General features: G+C 44.1%; 1 protein-coding gene across 1 annotated transcript in view; it reads left to right on the top strand.

The window, feature by feature from the left end:
* The window catches only part of LOC137432884 (uncharacterized), a 35,675-nt gene extending 24,485 nt beyond the window's left edge, over window positions 1-11,190 (top strand). The window contains exons 2-3 of the mRNA XM_068125177.2: window positions 6,878-7,031; window positions 8,956-11,190. Coding sequence (XP_067981278.2) covers window positions 6,878-7,031; window positions 8,956-10,413 — 1,612 coding nt within the window. The 3' untranslated portion in view covers window positions 10,414-11,190. The remainder of the gene's footprint in view (window positions 1-6,877; window positions 7,032-8,955) is intronic.
* The last annotated feature ends 9,671 nt before the right edge of the window (window positions 11,191-20,861 follow it).

The following is a 20,861-nucleotide window of genomic DNA, read 5'->3' as shown; positions in this document are numbered from 1 at the left end:
CGGGGTTAATTGTAAATTCCATACGAGCTTTGTGTGCGCTTTCAACGGCATGTCACACCCAAAATCTGATTTGAATTGCGTGCCGTGGGCACGCACTGTACGCGTGCTAATTTACATATCGCAACAAAATATCGCACCATAATCAAATGACCCTTTCTTTTATTGCCAATAATCTTCTCACTTGACCCATGAAGACACACATTTAACACTAATTCATACGCATTTTTATTTCCACCTGGCTTTATTTTCACGTTAAGGTTCCATGCATTAAGTTCATTGTACACACAGATCATCATTCCACGATCCCAAAATCACCACAACTCGCTCGCCACAAACTCTGCCTCCACCACACAGACTTGCTCACTTTCTGCCTCCATCATCCTCACCTCATCCATCGAGCAGTGTTTGCTGCAGGAAGTACGAGTCACTGGAAGTGACGGCCAGCACCGGACTTTGTTACACATCACAACTGACAGGCACATGTTAGCGACCTGCAGGTGTATAAACGTTCACCCCCCTGCTTCACCCCCTGCGAGCCAAGAAGAGATACCAGGGATCACCCCGTGCTTGTAAAATGGCCGGGGAGCGACCCAATGTTAATTGAGATGAGCTCCTTCCCATTGAGCAGAGCAGAAGTGACTTGTGACGAGATCCGGCTACGGAAGGCTGGTAGGGCAAGGGCAAGGCGGCAGTGAGCCAATCCAAATACACCCTTGGGATTCCACCCAATAACTTTCTCGAACCGCTGCCTGGCTCCAGTCTCACCAGGGGATTATAAAAGCGTGGCGGGTGAAGGCTCTCGCTCTCGCTCTCTCCCCCGCCTGCAGCTCTCTCTCCGCTGACTGCCTGACTGCCTGCCTGCCTGCACGTATGTGGATGATCGGAGCTCAAGCGGTAGCTGTCGTGTTTGTGATTCGAGCTGGTAACCTTGGGATGGCAGAGCAGTGAACCATTTCGGGCCGAACCAAGCCACATGTAGACATCTCGTAGATTCTCACACAGTAGGCTGTCCGTACACACTCTTTTCTCAGCTTTCTTTTATTTTTCTCTTGTGAACATAGTCGCACTTTCACCTTTTCTCTTGTAACGTCACATTGCATTAACAGCGCACACCACACCGCTACACTCAATCCACCTTATCCACCCCAGTATTTTCTCCCCTCTTTACCCCCTCCCTTAGCTTTGGGTTGCGGAAACACGACGGTTTCCATCGGTTAAGTGGGATGCTGTGATCCCCACACGGTCTCCACCTCTAATGTTCTATTTCCCCCTCCGTGAATGTCTGCTGGGTGACCTGTACTGTGTTTAATAGTAATAAATAAGGCATAGGTTAAGGCTTTTGCTCTCAGCCATTTTCTTTTCTGATTATAAATCTCGCTGCACGCTTCATGACAGCGACCGTTTGTACATTTTGATTCACCTTCCCCCATTGTTCCACTTGTGTGCACCTTCGTCTCCCACAAACATTAAAGCCCTTGAGTTCCCTCTCTCCATTTTCATGATTACACCTGTGCCTTGTAAATAAATCCCTTGTTGACGTTCCTTTCCAATCTGTTCATGCTTGTCTTCTCCTCTATTGATCCAGCACTGTTCACATGTAGTGTCAATATGGAGATGATCATTCCTCGCCTAATTAGGTCATTAAAAAATTTGATTAACGACAATGATGTTCATGCGGTTGATTAATGACCTGCCACTGTATGGAATGATTTGTGCATGGCTGCCTCAGGCCCGGTTAGTTCGAGGGGGAACAGAGGCTGAATAATATCTGGAGATAAACAGCAAGTTGTAAATTGAAGAAGAAATTCAGTCTTCAAATCGAACAAAAAAGCAGCACAGGAATTAAACATTGATCACAAAATTTGCGATCAAAACGGAACTGCACAAGTCAGCTGTTGCACACCAAATGGTCCCAAAATATAGATAGTACCCATGGGCGATAAGATATTTTTTAATTAATTGCAATACCGAAAATTATCAATCATATCAATAAACTATCGCTATCCTAGTGCATTTTATGTAGATCGAGTGCAGCTCTAGGCTTGTCAGGTAGTGTCATCCACTGCCAGGATATGTGTGGTGTCTTATCACAGCAGAAATGGACTGAAACAGGAAAATTGCAATCAGCGAATTATTTTGAGGAATTTTCTAGGTCTGCCTCCTAAAGACTTGTGAGAACAAAATTATTGGCAGTCATAGGATATGATGCATTTTAGAAGCCTCTTACTGCGAATTATCGAAGAGTTGAGGAAGCGATAAAAGCAATGAAGAGTAGAAAAGCGGGAGGGCTGACGGGAGTTGTGGGAGATATGTTTAAGGCAGCGGGAAGTTGGGATGTGAAGAGAATGACAGATATCTGTTATCTGGTGGTGAAAGAAGGCAGCATTACAGTGGATTGGGAACTGAGTACCCTCGTCCCTCTATACAAGGAGAAAGGTGACCCTCTGGACTGTGGCTTGTACAGAGCGAAAGGTTATTAGAGCATGGAATGAAGGTATTGGAAAGGGTGTTTGAGAAAAAGATAAGGAAGAAAAGGAAGATCGACGAAATGCAGTTTGGATTTATGCCAGGAAGAGGAATGACAGACGTGCTTTTTATTGTAAGGCAGTTGCAGGAGAGGAAGAATTTAGAAGAGGAAGAAGTTGTTTCTTGTGTTTGTTGACCTGAAAAAAGCATTTGATAGGGTTCCACGTGAAGTAGTGACATGGGCATTGAGGAAGTTAGGAGTGGAGGAATGGTTGATCAGAGTAGTGATGGCAATGTACAGGAGAGAGTGCACAGCTGTAAGGACGAAGGACGGGAACAGTGGTGAATTTAAGGTGAAGGTGGGAGTGCTTCAGGGGTCGGTACTAAGTCCACTACTATTTGTAGCTGTGATGGAGGTGCTGGCTCGGAACGTAAAGGAGGGCTTACCGTGGGAGTTGTTGTCTGCAGATTATCTGGTGTTGATTGCGGAGTGAATGGATGGACTGAAGGAGAAGATGAACAAGTGGAAGGAATGTATGGAGGCAAAAGGTCTGAAGGTGAATATCGGAAAGACGAAGGTGATGGCAAGTGGTAAAGCATGTGTTGAGGTGGAAAGAACTGGGAAGTGGCCGTGTGCTGTGTGCAGGAAGGGTGTCGGAGTGAAGTCGATTCAATGTACAATGTGCGCTGAGTGGGTTCATCAAAAATGTAGTGGTCTGAGAGGGTCATTAACCAGTGTGGCAGCTACGTTCAAGTGCAAGGTGTGCACAAAGGGAACTGCAGATGGAGGAAATGTTGAGTTGGATCTTGGAGACGGCGTGAAGCTGGAATGTGTGAAAACATTTTTCTACCTGGGAGACATGCTGAATGGAGAAGGTGGATCAGACTCGGCAACGGTTGCTCGAGTGAGATGTGCATAGAAGAAGTTTTGGGTACTGAGTGGCATGCTGACGAGGAGGGGAGTGTTGTTGACAACCATGATGCTCACCTCAAACTCACCACTGTTCCTGTCCTTCGTCCTTACAGCAGTGCGCGCTCTCTCGTACATTGCCATCACTACCCTGATCAACCATTCCACCACTCCTAACTTCCTCAATGCCCATGTCATTACTTTGCGTGGAACCCTATCAAAAGCTTGCTCCACATCAAAAAACCCAAGAAACAACTTCTTCCTCTTCTCCATGTACTTCTCCTGCAACTGCCTTACAATAAAAAGCGCGTCTGTCATTCCTCTTCCTGGCATAAATCCAAACTGCATTTCATCGATCTTCACTTTCTTCCTTATCATTTTCTCCAACACCCTTTCCAATACCTTCATTCCATGGTCTAATAACTTTATCGCTCTGTACGAGCCACAGCTGAAGGGACAAGGTGTCTGCTGCATGTGTGAGAAGTGTTATGATTTATGCGAGCGAGACATGGGTCATGAATGTAGCAGCAACGAAGGTGAAAAGGGTGGAAATGCGAATGGATCGGCGGATGTGCAGAGTATCGTTGAGGGAGAGGAAGACAAATGATGAATTGCGAAAGATGATGGGAATAGAGCCTGTGATGGATGCTGTGAAGAGAAACAGGTTGAGATGGTTTGGTCATGTGTTGAGGAAGGATGAAAGTGCCTGGGTGAGAAGAGTGATGGAAATGAATGTAGAAGGACGTAGAGGACGGGGAAGACCGAGAAAGACTTGGCTAAAGGTGGTGCAAGAAGTAATGCGGGCAAGGGGGTTAACAAGGGGAGATGTAGAAAATAGGGCAAAATGAAGAAGATTGTCATGGGGCCCGCAAGGCTAACCCCCGCTCTGGCAGGGAAAATGGCCTTAAAATGCCTGTTGTTGTTTGTTGTTGTTACACTCTGTGAGCTCCGCAATGTCGGCACACTTTTTTGGGGGTCCCCATAATAAGGCACTTTCTGCCCCCTGCCCCTCCAGGCAAAAGGCGTGGGTGGAAAGGTGGGATCTTCCCATGTGAGTAACCAAGGACGAGATGAACCTAACCATCGTCCAATATTTGTACAGTAATCATACAATTTAATGAGAGGCCTGCTTGCGGTCCATGGTGATGCCCAGACCATGAATGATCGATCCCAGGTCCTCTGGAAAACCATACCAGTACTCTGCCATCTGGGTAACCCTGAATGAGCATGCAATTTTCCCACACATTTGATTGTCACTCTCTTTCCGTCAATGCTTCCGGGGCACTCACTGCCAACCATAGGAGCACCAACGGCCTGCACACGAAAGGGTTCAGGCCATTGGTAATTTTCCAAAGTTCAGGTAATTTCCCACATATATCAATTTAATTAGTTAATACTGTTCATTAATCGAATTGCTTCACTATGCCTCCAGTGGTGTTTATAATAGAGGACATGGATTTGTTTCCCCATTGGAGGAAGACCTTCTCGTGTTCAAGCCGTTGTTACTCCTATGGTAGAAATCGTTCAATAAATTGTTGTGGAATCAAACTCAGACCTCTCGCAAGAAATGAGGCTTTATTGAACTATTTCTCATACCATTCCTACAACACGAGAATACAGATTAGTAGTTCCATAAAAGGTAATCAAGGTAGACATCTCTTTCTAGTTCCTTTCAAGGAAGCAATTACGCACCTGTTAATCTCAGTAGTCTACGGCGCTAGGATACAGTATGCCACCTGATAGCTCACCGATTGGACACACTTTATGTAAGCTCCCTCAAGGTCGTCTCTTCGCTCGAATCATCGCTTCACTCAGATCGAGACGTTCCAACATATTGAACCACAGTACTACTTGTGAATGTTTTGCAGCTGTAGAGGAACTTGGGTAGAGTTTGAAACAGCGAAGGGCTTACCTTGTGTAGATTGCTTTATGCAGCTTTATTCTTCGGCTAGACTAGCATGAGAGGAGTCAATTTATTTATAATCCTAGCCACCTGGGGTAATTGATTAGGTTTGGTTATTCCCTGATCTTCATTGTATCTCTTTTGGTTTGGTTGTCGTAAATTTTTTAAACCGTAACAACACTTTGCGGACAGCCTGTACCTCGTTCCTAAGCCTACAATTATCTTTATATCATCCATGGTAAGTTTACACAATCAATTTTTTTGACTAAATCAATACGTTGTTAAACTCATTTTACTTTCTTATTTTCTTTAAGTGCACTAACCCGAACAGTTATATCACTTTGCACTTACTAAATTGCCATTGAGCATTGTTTGACAATTTTATAAGCATAACACAATATTGCACAGTTATAAGCCGAATGTACAGTTATAAGCAGAATGGCAGGGACGAAGCAAAAACAGTGAGAATCAATGGATGGATGCTCCAAAGCACAAGGAGAATACTTGCAGAAGGGTGCGAACGTGGTCTCAGCAGGTGTAGTGAAGCTCAGTAGTGGAATTGGGAGGGGCCACAGGGTGACTGTAAGCAGTAGATTTGAAATATCGTAGGGAAGAGATTGAGACAATGGAGTCATTAGGACAGTTCCACAGGCGAGAAAAGGGCCAGGAAAGAATGGAGGTGAGTGGTGAGTTTAGATTTGGGGAGGGTAAACAACGTAAGAGTGTCTGGCAGAACGTGTGCAACTTGGAGAGGCATGAGGTTTGGCAGCAAGGTGAGATTGAGGGGGCAGGAGGAGCAAGCCCACCTTAATCAAGTCAGTAAAAAAACTACTCAAGCATAACATTGCCCAATGTTCCTCACAATAGTTTAACTGAGAAATGAGGGTGAAACGAGTTACCGATGACATTCCAAGTGGCAGGTGAGCTGATTGACAGAAAACTCTTTCCGATGCCAAATATCCCAAATTTGCCTCAAATTTGAAAACAATTGCTATACAAACCCAAATGATGTAAACTCCACCGTGGTTCGCTGGATTGCCCAACTCAAATGGCACGGAAACTCTTAATCCTCTGAATTGCTGAAGATTTGCTGAAAGTTGACTTGTCATGTGATCAACAAGCATGAATGTTTCCAAGCAACGATTTTTCTCGCTTCTATATTTCTTTACTCTAATCGAGATTAATCTGTAATCTAAACACTTCCACCAGATGGCGATCTTTCCCTAAGTTTGTTCAGAAAACACTTGAGGTCATCTGCCGTATGAATGGCCCACCTCACTCACATTTATCTATGTCTAAAATTGCTTTTCTTTTTAAAGCTACATTCGCTGAAGATGTGCGATCTGCTTTCGTAGCAACGATTCCCTCAATTTTACAGGGTTTTTTTTATTTATTACTTGAACTCATATTTTTAGCTAATTGACCGTGTGTAATTCGGTGTTACCTGAAGCACAGAAACTGATAAAAATCGATTTTACACCTGTGTTCGGTTTGAACCACAGAAGACGAGTCAACTCGAGGGCTAATGGATTGTCATCCGTTTATAGAAACTGACTGAACATTCCCATTCTGCTTGTCTCGCATCTTTGAATGAACAGGAGCGAGATCCGTCCCGTTTCTGATGTGTTCTCTGAAACGCCAATGAAGAAGCGGCAGTTTCGGTCATCCAAGCATGAAGCCACCAAGCACGGGCCAAGCGCCCAGCGAGCGCCCAGCGGCGGCCGGCCACCTGTTCCACGCCACGGCACAAAGGTGAGATTTGCACGCCAGTTTTAATTGATTATGGCTTCAAAATCAATACATTTGATATCTGTAAGTCGAACAAAATCGTTGTTGCACCATATACATGTCAGTGGTGCCTGATGTCAGCAGCACATCCAATAAAATAATAAATCGAGAATCTCGTGTATTTTGATTTGAAAACCTGCCATATTTCCCAGACATTTCCATGATGTCACCCCAGATATTGTATTGTTTTTACCAGTATGTCTTGCTATATGATTGTGGTTCAAATTTGACCTGGACCTTTGTTTCTAACTAAGCTCATGTACAGCCTCGACAGCCAATCATTTGCGTCCTTAGAAGGCAATCACCTGTATATTTCAACTGGCTTGATGTTTTGGTTTCCAGATCTATACGGTAAGAGAGTCATTTGTCTGTGTGTGCGTCGCCATTTTTCTCAGAGATGCCTGAACAGATCTTCGTCAAACTTTCAGAGGTTCATCATTGATTTCTGAGGAGTTAACAGCACTAAAAAAAAGATATATATATTTATAATACAAAAAATCTATGTTTTTGGATTTTTAAAAAATTGTTCCATGTTTCTTGAGCAAGCCTGGTGTTGGCTAAGCGGTTAGGGTGCCGGCTTGGGATCCTAGGATCCTGAGTTCGAATCCCGGTCATCGCTGAATTAACGCCAGGGGGGTTGACTCAGCCTGTCATCCTTCCGAGGTCCGCAAATTGAGTACCATGCTTGCTGGGATGAATGATCCTGGTGTGTACCCCGATTTAGAATAGGTACACCGTTTCCCTGCGCTTCGTAGGAGGTGACTAAGGGTTGGCGTCAGGAAGGGCATCCGGTCATAAAAACATTGCATCAAACAGGGAACCATGATTGTCATGGGACCCGCAAGGCCAACCCCTGCCCTAGCGGGGAAAATGGCCTTAAAACGATCATTCATTCATTCAAATGTTGCCTGAGCCTTTGTGGCTATGTGAAAGGTAATATTAAATTATCCCCGATTAGTGTATGTGTGTGTGTGTGATCATATTATTATATTAAATATAAATTTGCCTAATTGGGTGGAGGTAGGGGAGTGTTTTTGGCATCTCCAAAAAAAAAATTGATTTCTTCAAAAATGCCAGCAGGATTAGAACATGACCGGGAAACACCAGGTACCCTGCTAGTAATTCATAATTATTCCCTGTTCCACCCTCTTTGTTACCGTGCTTGACACCGTCTTGATCATAAACTCGAGTACAAAAGCGGGAAATGCGCATTTACAGGTATTGATTTCCATCACCGTTACTGATTTACGTCGATGACCTCTCAGCCTTTTTTTAAAAAGCATGTGTTTACTTTGCAAATGATTTGCCAGAGAGTCTCTCACACTAATGGCAGACAGACGCTGCCAGCCACGTTCTTGTTTGCCGAATTTGAGAAAACACAAAACTGGTCGATCACATAGCTTGTGTCATTCAGTGTATTTAGTTCCCACACATTTACTTTATCGACAAAGACAGTACGGCTAAACCTCTAGTTTACAACCTCCCAATTCCGAGTTCAATGTTGTAGCACTTCCTGATTAATTCAGACAAAAACTAAATTCGCTCAAAAAGGATTATTCTACTTACTTTAATACTTTACATTTTATAAACAAACATTACTTTGGATTTTGAGGATTGGCATGTGAGCGATCCCAACTGAATCTACCCAGGTTCAAATCCAATATCCTGTATGTTTGTCTATTGTCGACGAATGTACTTATAATCATATAAAACTAAATTGTCATATCCTGATGTCCTCATCCTGCATGTGATTCATTTACAAACCCCTCAATGAGCCTTGCATCAATTTAGCCAATAAAGTTGTGTTGAGGTCAAATTTGAATCACCCTTGTATGCCCGATGTGTTGCTTTCACTCTCATTAACGTATGGAAAAACAATATTCTGCAGAGAGAGCGAAAGGAAAGCAGCAGCAAAGGTGCGAATATGACAGGGGGCCTACCAGACACAAACATCACTGAAAAGGTGGGACGACATGACGACCAGAAAAGAAGATCACAGGAACCTCATAGTCCACGAGATGACACAAAAACATCTGAGAATCCCGTGAAGGCAATCAGGGGCCGAGCAAAGGCCGGCCTGGCTGGGGAAAATGGCAACAAGCCAAACACCCCTGTGTGTGAAAGCGGTGTTGGACTGAAACTTGCTTCAGAAAGCTTAAAGCCTTCAGTGAAGGTTAAGAGTCCACAAAGAGTGTTGAATGCAGGAGGAAAAGTTGGGTGGTTTGGGGTTAAGAACAATGAAGAGAAAGAAAAAGGTATAACAGGAGTACAGCAGGGTAAACAGGGTGCAAAGGTTTCTTCCGTCGACAAACCAGGAGATGTTCCAGGCCATGAGAGTACAGATAAAGTCAAAATAAAAGGGATGAGAGATGGACATGAAGCTATTGGAAAACAAGAGGCTGGTAAGATACAGGAACAGGGAAGTGGGGGATCAATGAAGCATGAACCTGCTATACCACAGCCCATAACCACTGCTTTGCATCCAATGCCTACACATCAGCCGATAATTAAACCTGATGCACCACCATGTATGCCCGCCTTTACTTCATCAAATGGAGTTCCATTATCACCCCTTACATCTGGTAGCACAGGAAACACAGGAGTGCCTGGACAAGTGCCAAATGTCGGCAGCACTCTTGCAGAAAAGCCGTCATTATGGACTGGAGCACCATTCAAACAACCAGAAAACACAAATGAGCTCTCTAAACATGGAAGTGATAGCGCCATATTGAATGACAACCCTGTGGCCATGATAGGCCTTGATCAAGGGCAAGGGACCAAAGTAGATTGCGGGGAACGAAAAGATTTGGGGCATGGAATGAGATTGCCATTTGGTCCAGGGCCGAGATTGGGTTCAGTTGGTGCTCCTTCTTCAGGGTTGGGGTCACAAATGGGAACGGGAGTTCATTCATTGCCTGGTGAAAGTGGAAATTTGCAATTGGGCTCAGGGAAAAGCTCTGGGCTGAGGTCAGATACTGGGTCTAATTTGGGGTCAGCGAGCTTTCCAGCAATGGTCTCAGGGCTGGGATCTGTCTTCATGCCAGAAAATAAGTCAGACCTCAAATCAGAATTAGGGCCAGGGACTGGAATAGGTTTGACAATGGGATCAGGGTTGACCTCATCAATGGAATCGGGAACCGGGTTAAGTTCTGGAAATGGACATGGATCTGGGTTGGGAATCGTACCAGGACAGGATTTGGGAAAATCCGGGAGTGGTCCAGAAGTGCAAGCATGGCTCGGCAGACACATTGGTGGGTCAGAGCCACCTTCTGCTTCACAATCTTTATTTGGCTCACGCGGCACAGCTCAGGGAAGTAGAAATGAAGAGAGAGCCCAGGAACACTGATGCGCCACGTAACGTCTCTTGATGTTCTGCAGAGCTGGCATAATGGCTGTATGATGGAGGAGATTTGATAATGTGTGCCATTATCAAATAATAATAATAATATACCATTCCAAGCAATGAGCTTTTGCTTACAGATAATGTGTGTTGTAAATGTTGTTGATGGCATTATGGCTTTTCCACTGCAAGATTCATGGACCGTTAAACCTCCACCAAACATAACGTCTGTTATTAAGCATTTGTTAACTGTCCAGAGATGTTTGGTTGCTCCGTAAATCCAAAATGTTGTTCCAAGCTTGTCGTGAGTGAAAGAGTAAATGAGTAATAAAAGTAAATCACTGTAGAAGGATGTTTCGATCAGCGGTGATGTTCAATGTTGTAGCACTTCCTGCTTTATTAAGTTATTTATTGTTGATATAAATAAACTTTTCTTTTTCATGGTTTTGTTTGACCAACCTTTATCAAAGTCAGGCCATATAAAAGAATGATCCCTTTCTCATCCATCACCTGAGCGAATTTTGCTCCCAGCAATAACTTTTCTCATATTTTATGTCTCTATCGAGTAAACCATCTCAAAAATGTTTTCTATTACTCCTGAAGTGCAATGTGCATGGTGCGTTTCAACTAGCCTGCAGGTGGGAATTGTTGCTCAGCAAATATCGGAGTACATCAACGATTTGCTTTACAAGTGAAATTCCTACATTCTTGGATGGGTAAAATACAAATATGAAATGCCACAATTTAACATATGAATATTAAATGCCAGAGTTGCCATAAATCATTTCCTTGTTGAAATTTTTTTTATCTGTGAATATATCTTATCTCATCTGCCCCTCTCTATTCATTATGTCTTATGGTGGTGAAACTCCCATTTCATTGGATGTCTTTGATGAGCCGCCACGGTGTTGCTGTGATTGGCTATTCAACAAGATGAACTGGCATGGTTTAGGATATCTTTCTCTGTCTCTTCTCTCTTACTCTCTCGCTTCTCTCTCTTACTTCTCCCTCATCAATTCATTCCCGAGCATATCCAGCTCTGCTGTTGAACATGCACCTCTCGCTCTGCTGTTTTGTCATTTCAGTAATGGTACACAGAAGCTTGTGATGAGGCAATAACAAGGAAGCATCTTTCACACTCTACCTGGAAACACAAGGCCCACAGCAGGCTCGCTGGAGATCAGACCTTTCATTCTTTCTCCATCTTCCGAGTCCTGGTAATAACTGGTTAAAAGTGCACCAGGAACATGCTCTTACTCATTCCCTTTTCTCATCAAGGAATGAGTCACTATGGACAGTACTGGAGACAAAGTGCAATACTTTAGTCATGTCTTTCCTCAAGTGGCATGGGTTCCCAATTCCACCCCCCTCATTCGTTCCTCTTCCATATCCTCCCCCACACTCCCTCCTCAAAATCTTTAACATCTGATGACCAATTTGCATTGGGTTCCATCCAGACCATGAAACCTGAGATAAGCTCTTGTTAATCCAGGCAATTGGTGGACATCCTGGAATTAAATCAAGAGCTCAGAGCAGTCTCACTGGGAACCTCCTGACCATTCATCATCATCTGAAATGTAGCCTTGATCCTTTTACTTTCTGCCAAGGGGTGGAATTTTGAATTATTTTACCTTGATCCTTTTGCTTACTTCTGAGTCCTCTCCTTGACTGTCTCGTGCATTTTCTTCTGTTCGAAAGCAATGTGTGGCGATTGAGAGTTTTCTTTCTCCTGCCATGTCTTTCGAGGCTATAGTGTCCCTCAAGGCAGTATCCTGGGACCTGTCCTTGTTGTTACTCATTTACTACATCAAGGACCTCTCAGCCTTTTTGGAAAAGCTTGTGTGGCACTTTGCAGATGACTATATGCCGGAAAATTTCTCGCATGAATGATAGGCAGGCTGCTGCCACATCCTTGTTTGCCTAATTTTGATAAAATGCAAAACTGGTTACCCAAAGTGTGTCATTCAATGCTTCCCAGTCCCACGTGTTTACTCTGTCTACATAAAGACATTAGGGATAACGCTCTCGTTTACATTGACAATCAACCACTGATTTAGATGCAGTCGTTGGAGCTCTACGCAGGGGCATACTGCCTGTGAAGGTGCACAAAAGTTCAATCTTTAGATAATTTTGGCCAAACAATCTGCCATGGCCTTTCCTCGGCTATTCACATATCCCACCTGGCCTCCAACACAGGGACGTGCATTTGACTCTTCTACAGAGTTGTCATTTCTTGGTCATTCTCAGCTCCTCGTATTGTACAAAACCTTCATCTGCAATGCCACGGAATGTGAATAACCTCTTTGGTCTGGACTGCCAGATCTGACCTTTAGTCACTGGAAGCTGTGCAATCCAATGCCCTGAGGCTAATTGGGGTTACACAACAGGAGGTTGAGGTGCAAGGCATGTTCCTCTCTGACCACAGATAGGATGATGGCCTAGCACCTCATTTTTGGTGTCACCGCACCAGTTCTCTCACATATTTTCCTCTCATGAGCCCAAACAAGCTGCACTCGCACAGCAAGAAACCCAAACCTTGTTACCCTCCCCAAATCCAGGTTGACAGATCACCTCCTCTCTTTTATCCTCCTCTTCTATTTAATATGGAATCACTTCCCTGAGTCAATCCAATCATGTTCTCTCCGCTCCTTTAAAATGTTGAGCCATCTCATCTTATGTTATCTCCTACTCCTATTCCCACTCTTTTATATTTTCACCAACTCTCTTCTCCTGTCCACATTTATCCTGTTCGTCAGTTTTATCATTGTCTGATAACACGTTCGTTGTCGACTCAGCCCATTCACCTCCTTTGTTCCATATACGTCCTTACTCATGCCGACTGTGTCTTCATTCCTTCTCCCTTTATCCGTGCTCCCTTCCATGCCAACTCATTCTGCTCTATCGCTATGTCAGCATCACCCTTCTGTCGTTCAGCTCTTCCATGAGCCTCAATCTCAGTGAAAATTAAGAAATTATTTATTTATGCCTTGTCTCCACCAGAGAGTTCTGAACTAGTTCACGCCGGATTGGTAGCATCTCACCTCACCAGATTTCAGCAATAGCCGATTCTAATCCAATCAAAATAGCTTTTCTCCCAGCACGCCAGATCAACCTGTCTGGAGCTTCTCCTAAATGGAATTTGTTTCTTCCACGAGCTCGTTCAGAATTTTTTGCTGGAGACAAGGTTATTATGTGTGGTTCCAGGATATGTGCAGCCTATCCTGATTTGATTCTCTCTTCTACTTCCCTGCTCTACCTTTCATTTAGAGTCAGATGGCACAAGATGCCCACCCCCAACCATATAACCATCTTTAATTCCAGTTATTTGTTCAATATCCTGAACATGCACACGAGAGGGCTCTCTGGTTGACAGGAAAGTGGGGAAATTTCCAATGGAAAATTGGTAAATTAACTTGGACAGTGAGTGCATAGTTTTAATTTCAACATTCCTCTGTGATGCACCACATTATACCGCACATCATTCTGCACCTCTGGTCTCCTCCTCCCCCGACATTTTCCCACCCCTGCCCACTTCCACTCCTCTCCAAAATCATTGCTGGTCTTTACACAAGCCAAATAAACCAAGTTTTTAGACCAAAGGGAGAGCATATCACATGTGACGTTCACGTTTCATTTCTTGCTCGTGTGAAACAATCAGCAGACAGTATACTTGGTACCTCATGACATTGTCCTAGTGGGCTGAGCAAGTTCTATGTTCGGCCCTGAAGCTGGCCCTTCTTCCTCTTTTGTTTGCAGCACAAGGCTGTGGTGTAGCGTCATTGGCTGAGGGCGCAGCTGTGCCCTGACGCAATGCCCTCCGCAGGTTCGGGCAGAAATTTGGAATTTGGCTGGGGTTCCTGCAATAGTCTTGTACAAACTACACAATGTTGAGATAATCTTCCCCATACTTACTTTCCCTAACACGTTCATTTTATGCAATATATCAAGCCTATCTACTGTAGTCCATTGACGTCCATTATGACTGGCTCCACGCATCTTCCAATCTCTTCACTTAAGTATGATCCATCCAGCGTGCATGCATACATAAGGTATCCTGGGATAATTGGTGTTGTTTTTTGGGGGGGAAATGATCATTTCATCGATACTGTGAACGGTGCTGTGAAAGGCATGAATTCATGAAATGGCTTTAAGTCTGCTGTGGCTGTTACAATGGGTATCACTGTGACGTCATAATAAATGGAATTTCACAACCAAGATCTTTTTTCTTTTTCTTCTCCTTCTCCTTTATTGATGTATACCTTGATCAATATTACATTTCATGGTGTGCTTATCGAATGTATGAACGTGGAATGTCATTAGACACAAAAGTAATAAATACTACAATGTCAAATATAGGAACCGATTTACTATGAACAGTCTATTTACTTTATACTATAGCATCACGTTAATACGATTGGTTGGCTGTACATTTATAGGAAAGGGCTTCGACGAGGCCAAATCACAAGACCTGCTACTGTCGCATCACATACATAGTAGTCTGTGATATCTGTTTATCACAACCTCTTCCTTCTCCAGTCAAACCTCCTATCACAACCTGATCTTCCTTCCTCCGCAACTTTGCTCCAGTTGTGATATATTGATATATATATATATATCACAACCTCTTCCTCTGCTCTCTCAACCTTCCGATGCTCCCCAGCTCCTCCAGCACGGCCATTCTTGCAGTAACCCCCTCCTATAGATAAACCTTCACAATGCAGTCTCACTGCACACCTCCATGTGTATGTATAATATATAGTCACGTGAAAAAGTAAGTACACCCCATGTAAAGTTTTGACTTTTTCAACATATTTCAACATACAGCTATTTGATCTTCATTTCAACAATATTGACAGATAAAGGTGATATAATGTAACAAACATCATGAAACATTTACATTTTGTAGTCCATTGTATAATTTAAATAAACATAAATGCAAATTTCGCATGTGGAAAAAGTAAGTACACCCTTGGCTCTAATAGGTGGTATTGCCCCCTTTGACAGAAACAACCTCAAGTAGGCGTTTCTTACAACTGTCTGCCAGTCTCTGACATCGACTGGGAGAAATTTTTGCCCACTACTCCATGCAGAATTCTTTCAGCTGTGCAATGTTTGAGGGGTTTCTTGCGTGCACAGCTCGTTTCAAATCTCCCCACAACATCTCGATGGGATTTAGATCCGGGCTTTGACTTGGCCATTCCAGAACCCTCCATTTCTTTCTTTTCAGCCATTTCTTTGTGGATTTACTGGTATGTTTAGGGTCATTGTCATGTTGCAAGGTCCATCTTCGGTTGAGCTTCAACTCTCCGACAGATGGCCTCACATTATTCTCAAGCACCCTCTGGTGCAATGAAGAATTCATAGTGGATTATATGATGGTGAGCTGCCCAGGCCCTGATGCAGCAGAGCTGCCGCAAACCATAATATTTCCACCACCATGCTTGACAATTGGTATCAGGTTCTTGTGGTCAAATGCTGTCTTTGGTTTTCGCCAAACATGTCTTCTGGTACTGTGGCCAAATAGCCACACTGGTCTTTGCCTATGTGTTCATTGGCAAACTTTAGTCTTCCCCAGATGTTCTTTCTGAACAGCAAAGGTTTCCTCCTGGCACACCTCCCATGTAGATCAAATGTGTGCAGCCTCTTTCTAATGGTAGACTCGTGCACTTTGACATCAACTGTGGCAAGAGCTACCTGTAGGTCCCGTGATGACATTCTGGGGTTCTTAGAGACGTCTTTCAGCATCTTGCGGTCTGCTCTCGGGCTGAACTTGCTGGGGCGGCCTGGCCTGAACAAGTTGGCAGATGTTTGGAATCTTCTCCACTTGTACATGATCTTCCGGATAGTCGAATGATTGATTTCAAATTGTTTGGAGATCTTTTTAAATCTCTTCCCAGACTTGTAGGCTTCTATAACCTTCTTTCTGAAGGCCTCGGAGAGCTCTTTTGATCTGGGCATGGTGACGCCGCACACTTCAACAACAAAGAGCAAACCAAACGAAATGTCTGAGGTTTAAATAAGACAGGTTCCTCCAAGATCCTCTCTAACGATGTTCTAATCATTTGCACCTGAGCTGGTGCACATGATTCTAATTTTAGGTATTTGAAGTCGTGATAAAGGTAGGGGTGTACTTACTTTTTCCACATGCAAAATTTGCATTTATGTGTATTTAAATTATACAATGGACTACAAAATGTAAATGTTTCATGGCATTTGTTATATTATATCACCTTTATCTATCAATATTGTTGAAATGAAGATCAAATAGCTGTATGTTGAAATATGTTGAAAAAGTCAAAACTTTACATGGGGTGTGCTACTGTGCTTACTTTTTCACGTGACTGTGTATTTTCGCGGGAGATTCCAATGATTCTGAAAGCTTTGGATTCAACAGCGTGAAGCCGAGCCAGGTGTGAGGCAGGAGCACCAGCCCATAGGGGAGAACAGTATTCCATTGAGCTGCGGATGAAAGCCTTGTATGTGGTGAGGAGCTCAGGTGTGCCTAGGAAGGACTTCGCACGACGGAGGATGCCCAGTCGGCGACTGGCTTTGCAGGCCAGCTTGGAAATGTGGTTTTCCCAAGAAAGATCATGGCAGATAGTGAGACCCAAAAGCTTGAGCGACAGAACTTCTTGGAGAGGATTGTTGAGAAAGTAGATGGGAGGGTTGTCCAGTCGATCTTTTCGGAGAGACATAGTAAGAGTGTGAGATTTGTCAGGATTGAAAGACATGTTCCACTTGTTTGACCAGTCTGTGATTTTGTCCAGGTCTTCAGAGAGTGAGGAGGCTGCAGACTGCCGATCTGAGGGAAGAGGAATGGAGCGGCAGAGAGTGGAGTCATCAGCAAAGAGATAGAGAGGATTTTCCAGAGAGTCGGAGAGATCATTGATAAAGACCAGGAAAAGCACAGGGCCCAGCACACTGCCTTGGGGAACTCCAGCCTGAACAGGAAGGGGAGATGAGAGAAATCCATTCAGGGCCACACGTTGACTACGACCAGAGAGGAAGTCCGCAAGCCATGCATGGAGATTTCCATGGATACCTTAGGAGTAGAGTTTGGTGAGCAGAGCTGGGTGCCAGACCGTATCGAAGGCACGTGATATGTCAAGGGAGACAGCTCTGATTTCCTGTTTGGCATTGAGGACCTCCATCCATTGTTGAGACAGGAGAAGCAGCATGTCCAGAGTAGAGTGACCTGGTCTGAATCCAAATTGATGATCAGAGATCAAGCCATTGGAGAAGAGGAAAGATTTAATATCCGAAGCAATGATGGATTCCATGACTTTGCTGATAATTGGGAGCAGGCTGATTGGTCTGTAGTTAAAAGGATCTGTTTTTGCACCTTTTTTGTGTAAAGCGGTAATGTTTGCTGATTTCCAGGATGCTGGCAGATGACCTTGAGCAAAAGATAGGGTGAAAAGAACAGAGAGAGGGTGAGATAGAGCGGCAGAGCAGGATTTTAGGACCCGTGGGCTGATGCCATCTGGTCCAGTTGCAGAATCAGAGTCGAGGTTAGACAAAAACTCCTCCACCTTGTCAGGAGAGAAGGACACAGAGTCCAGGAGCAGTTGGGTTCGACTGGGAAAGGTGGGAAGAGAGAGAGATGGGTTTGGGACTAAAGATTTTGAGGCAAACACAGAGTTGAGGCATTCGGCTTTGTCACGTGCGATGTCAACTGTGTGGCCATTTGAGGTAAGGGAGGGGATGGAGGGGGAACAAACACCAGAAACGGATTTGACCAGCCGCCACCAGGATTTGGAGGAAGGAGACAGGTTTGAGAGTTCGTTCTTGAGTGAGGAGAGATAGTGCTTCCTGGCACTCCTGAGGGTAGACACACACTTGTTCCGAGCTTGGTGGAAGGAACTGAGATTGCCTTCAGTTGGATTAGCCTTCCAAGAGGCAAAGGCAAGTTGTTTCAGGGCAACTGCCTCACCACAAGATTCGGTGTACCATGGACGGGAGGAAGGGTAAGACAACTGAAGACGAGATGGGATAAATCTGTGCATGAGAGAGATCAGTTTGCTTTGGAAGAATTCCCAGGAAGAATTGATGTCAGAGGCAGTGGAGATGGGAGACCAATCCAGACGATTGATGGCTGCTTGAAGCCCGTCCCAGTCGGCCTGAGTGAAATGCCAGACTCTTCGACGCTGAGGAGGCTCTCTGAGAATGGCCAGAGAGATGTCCACTTTGACAAGCACATGATCAGAAGAACCGATTGGAGCAGAAGAAGAGCAGCAGACATTAGCAGGGAAGAGTTCTTTCCAAATTCTTCCAAATTCTTCCAAAACAGTCACTAGGTAGGCCTCGTACTGTTTGAACTGAGGAGAGCAGAGCGGTCATTCAACAACTCGACAGTAACACACCATTATCAACTCGTCTTCATGAGAATCACATGACAGCATCAAATTCACAAAATGGAGTTAGACTGGTGGAGAGATTGTCTTACTTAGAGAACACACAAGTTGCTGAGTCTTAAAGTTTCTCTCCAGGGAAATTTTGGGAAAATGGCGAAAGGTTTACAACAAATAAACATAAAAACGAGTTATAATATTTATCAGGTGTTTGCTGAGCCTTCGCCTCGATGTTCAACCCTTGAGTTGGTTGTTGTCATCATCCTTCACCGCCCCCCCCCCCTTGTACCCCACATTCCACCTTTAACTCCCCAACCCCCCCCCCCCCCCCCCCACGCCTCCTCCACCTTCCCCTTTCTCCAGTGCTCGCAATTTTGGTGATTTATGGATTTTCCTAACTCTTCTGTTTGATGACTGGAAACCTCGAGTTATCTTGATGATTCAACAAGATAAAAAATAAATACAACTCATTGAGGCCACAGCGTCACTGCTGTGCGTGCTGTGGTCTTATTTCAATAAGAACCTATTCATGGACCCTTTCATATTAATGGACGGAATTTTGACCAAAATATCCTCCTCACCCTTGGAAGTTACGTCACAAATGTAAAGGTACTTTGGACGAATGACGTCAGAGTTAGTTTAGTTGAAGTGAGCTGCATTTATTGTACAAACAATTCATTTCCAGGAAATACCTTATTTGAAACAAATAGCTTTCGTCCAAAGTTGAAAGATTTAAATAAACGGTATTAGTTGGTGAATCTACGGAGTCGTTCGCGCAAGAGTAGGCAAGCTATCGCCGGCACCATGAGCAAATTCCAAACTCCTTCCCTAACTACTCGGTCGAGCGTTATACCTGATCAGCCGGTTCGTGAAAGTCTTGGGTCAAAACTCGCCCTCTCCTCCCTCCTCCGACCAACCCCATATGAACGTGGTAATAATTGTGGCTTTTAACAGAAGAAGAAGACTGCACTGCCTGACGACAAGACAGCTTGATGGTTTTGGGCCAGGTGTCCAATCTTCCCGATTGCTCAAGCTACAAACTAATCCTCTACAATAAATCCAGTAGATCCAGTAAATCTTATACAATATCAAACTAATGGAGCTAATATTGTAAGAGTCATTCCAAGCAGTGTAATGTGGTGGCACAGGAGGAGGTCTGTGTCCGTCCCAAACAAGCTATTATTGACTCTTGAGTGTCCTCCATGGTCTGCAATCCGCAACACACACACACACACACACACACACACACACACACACACACACACCACATATGGAGTTAACAATCAACGCCCCACACACACACACACACACACACACACACACACACACACACACACACACACACACGCCACATATGGAGTTAACAACCAGCGACACACAAAAACACACACGCAAGTGGAGTTAACAACCAATGACGCACATACACACACACACGCACACACACACACACACACACACACACACACACACACACACACACACACACACAGTTAACAACTAACGACACACAAACACACACACACACACACACACACACACAAGTGAAGTTAACAACCAACGACACAAATATACACACACACACACACACACACACACACACACACACACTGCACATATGGAGTTAATAACCACAACACATACAAACACACACACACACACTGCATATACAGTATGGAGTTAACAACCAATGACATACATACACACACACTCCATATATGGAGTTAACAACAACCAACGAGACACACAAACACACACACACACACACACACACACACATCTGGTTTTTTCATTTCTGTTCCTCACAATTCTGTCTCTCTCTTATTCACACACACACACACATACACACACACACAAACATATGTGCTGTTACGTGTTCCTCCCCGACCTCCTGGTCTCAGTATACCTCCGAACCCCAAGAGGATCCACGGCAGAAAAATATGTTATTCCGTGTCAAAATTAATTTTGAAACCACACCAATGGTTATCAACAAACAAATAGTATATTAAAAATCACACAGGAATAACAATACATCAATGATAGCAACAACAATACAATCAATATATCTTAAGATGGTACCATCTGCTAAGGTAACGTAACTCACTG

This window comes from Myxine glutinosa, chromosome 8 (assembly GCF_964187855.1).
Source record: "Myxine glutinosa chromosome 8, kmMyxGlut1.1, whole genome shotgun sequence".
NCBI classification, from domain to species: Eukaryota; Metazoa; Chordata; class Myxini; order Myxiniformes; family Myxinidae; genus Myxine; species Myxine glutinosa.
The sequence above is the reverse complement of the archived record's forward strand: the minus strand, read 5'-3'. Positions and strand labels throughout refer to the sequence as shown.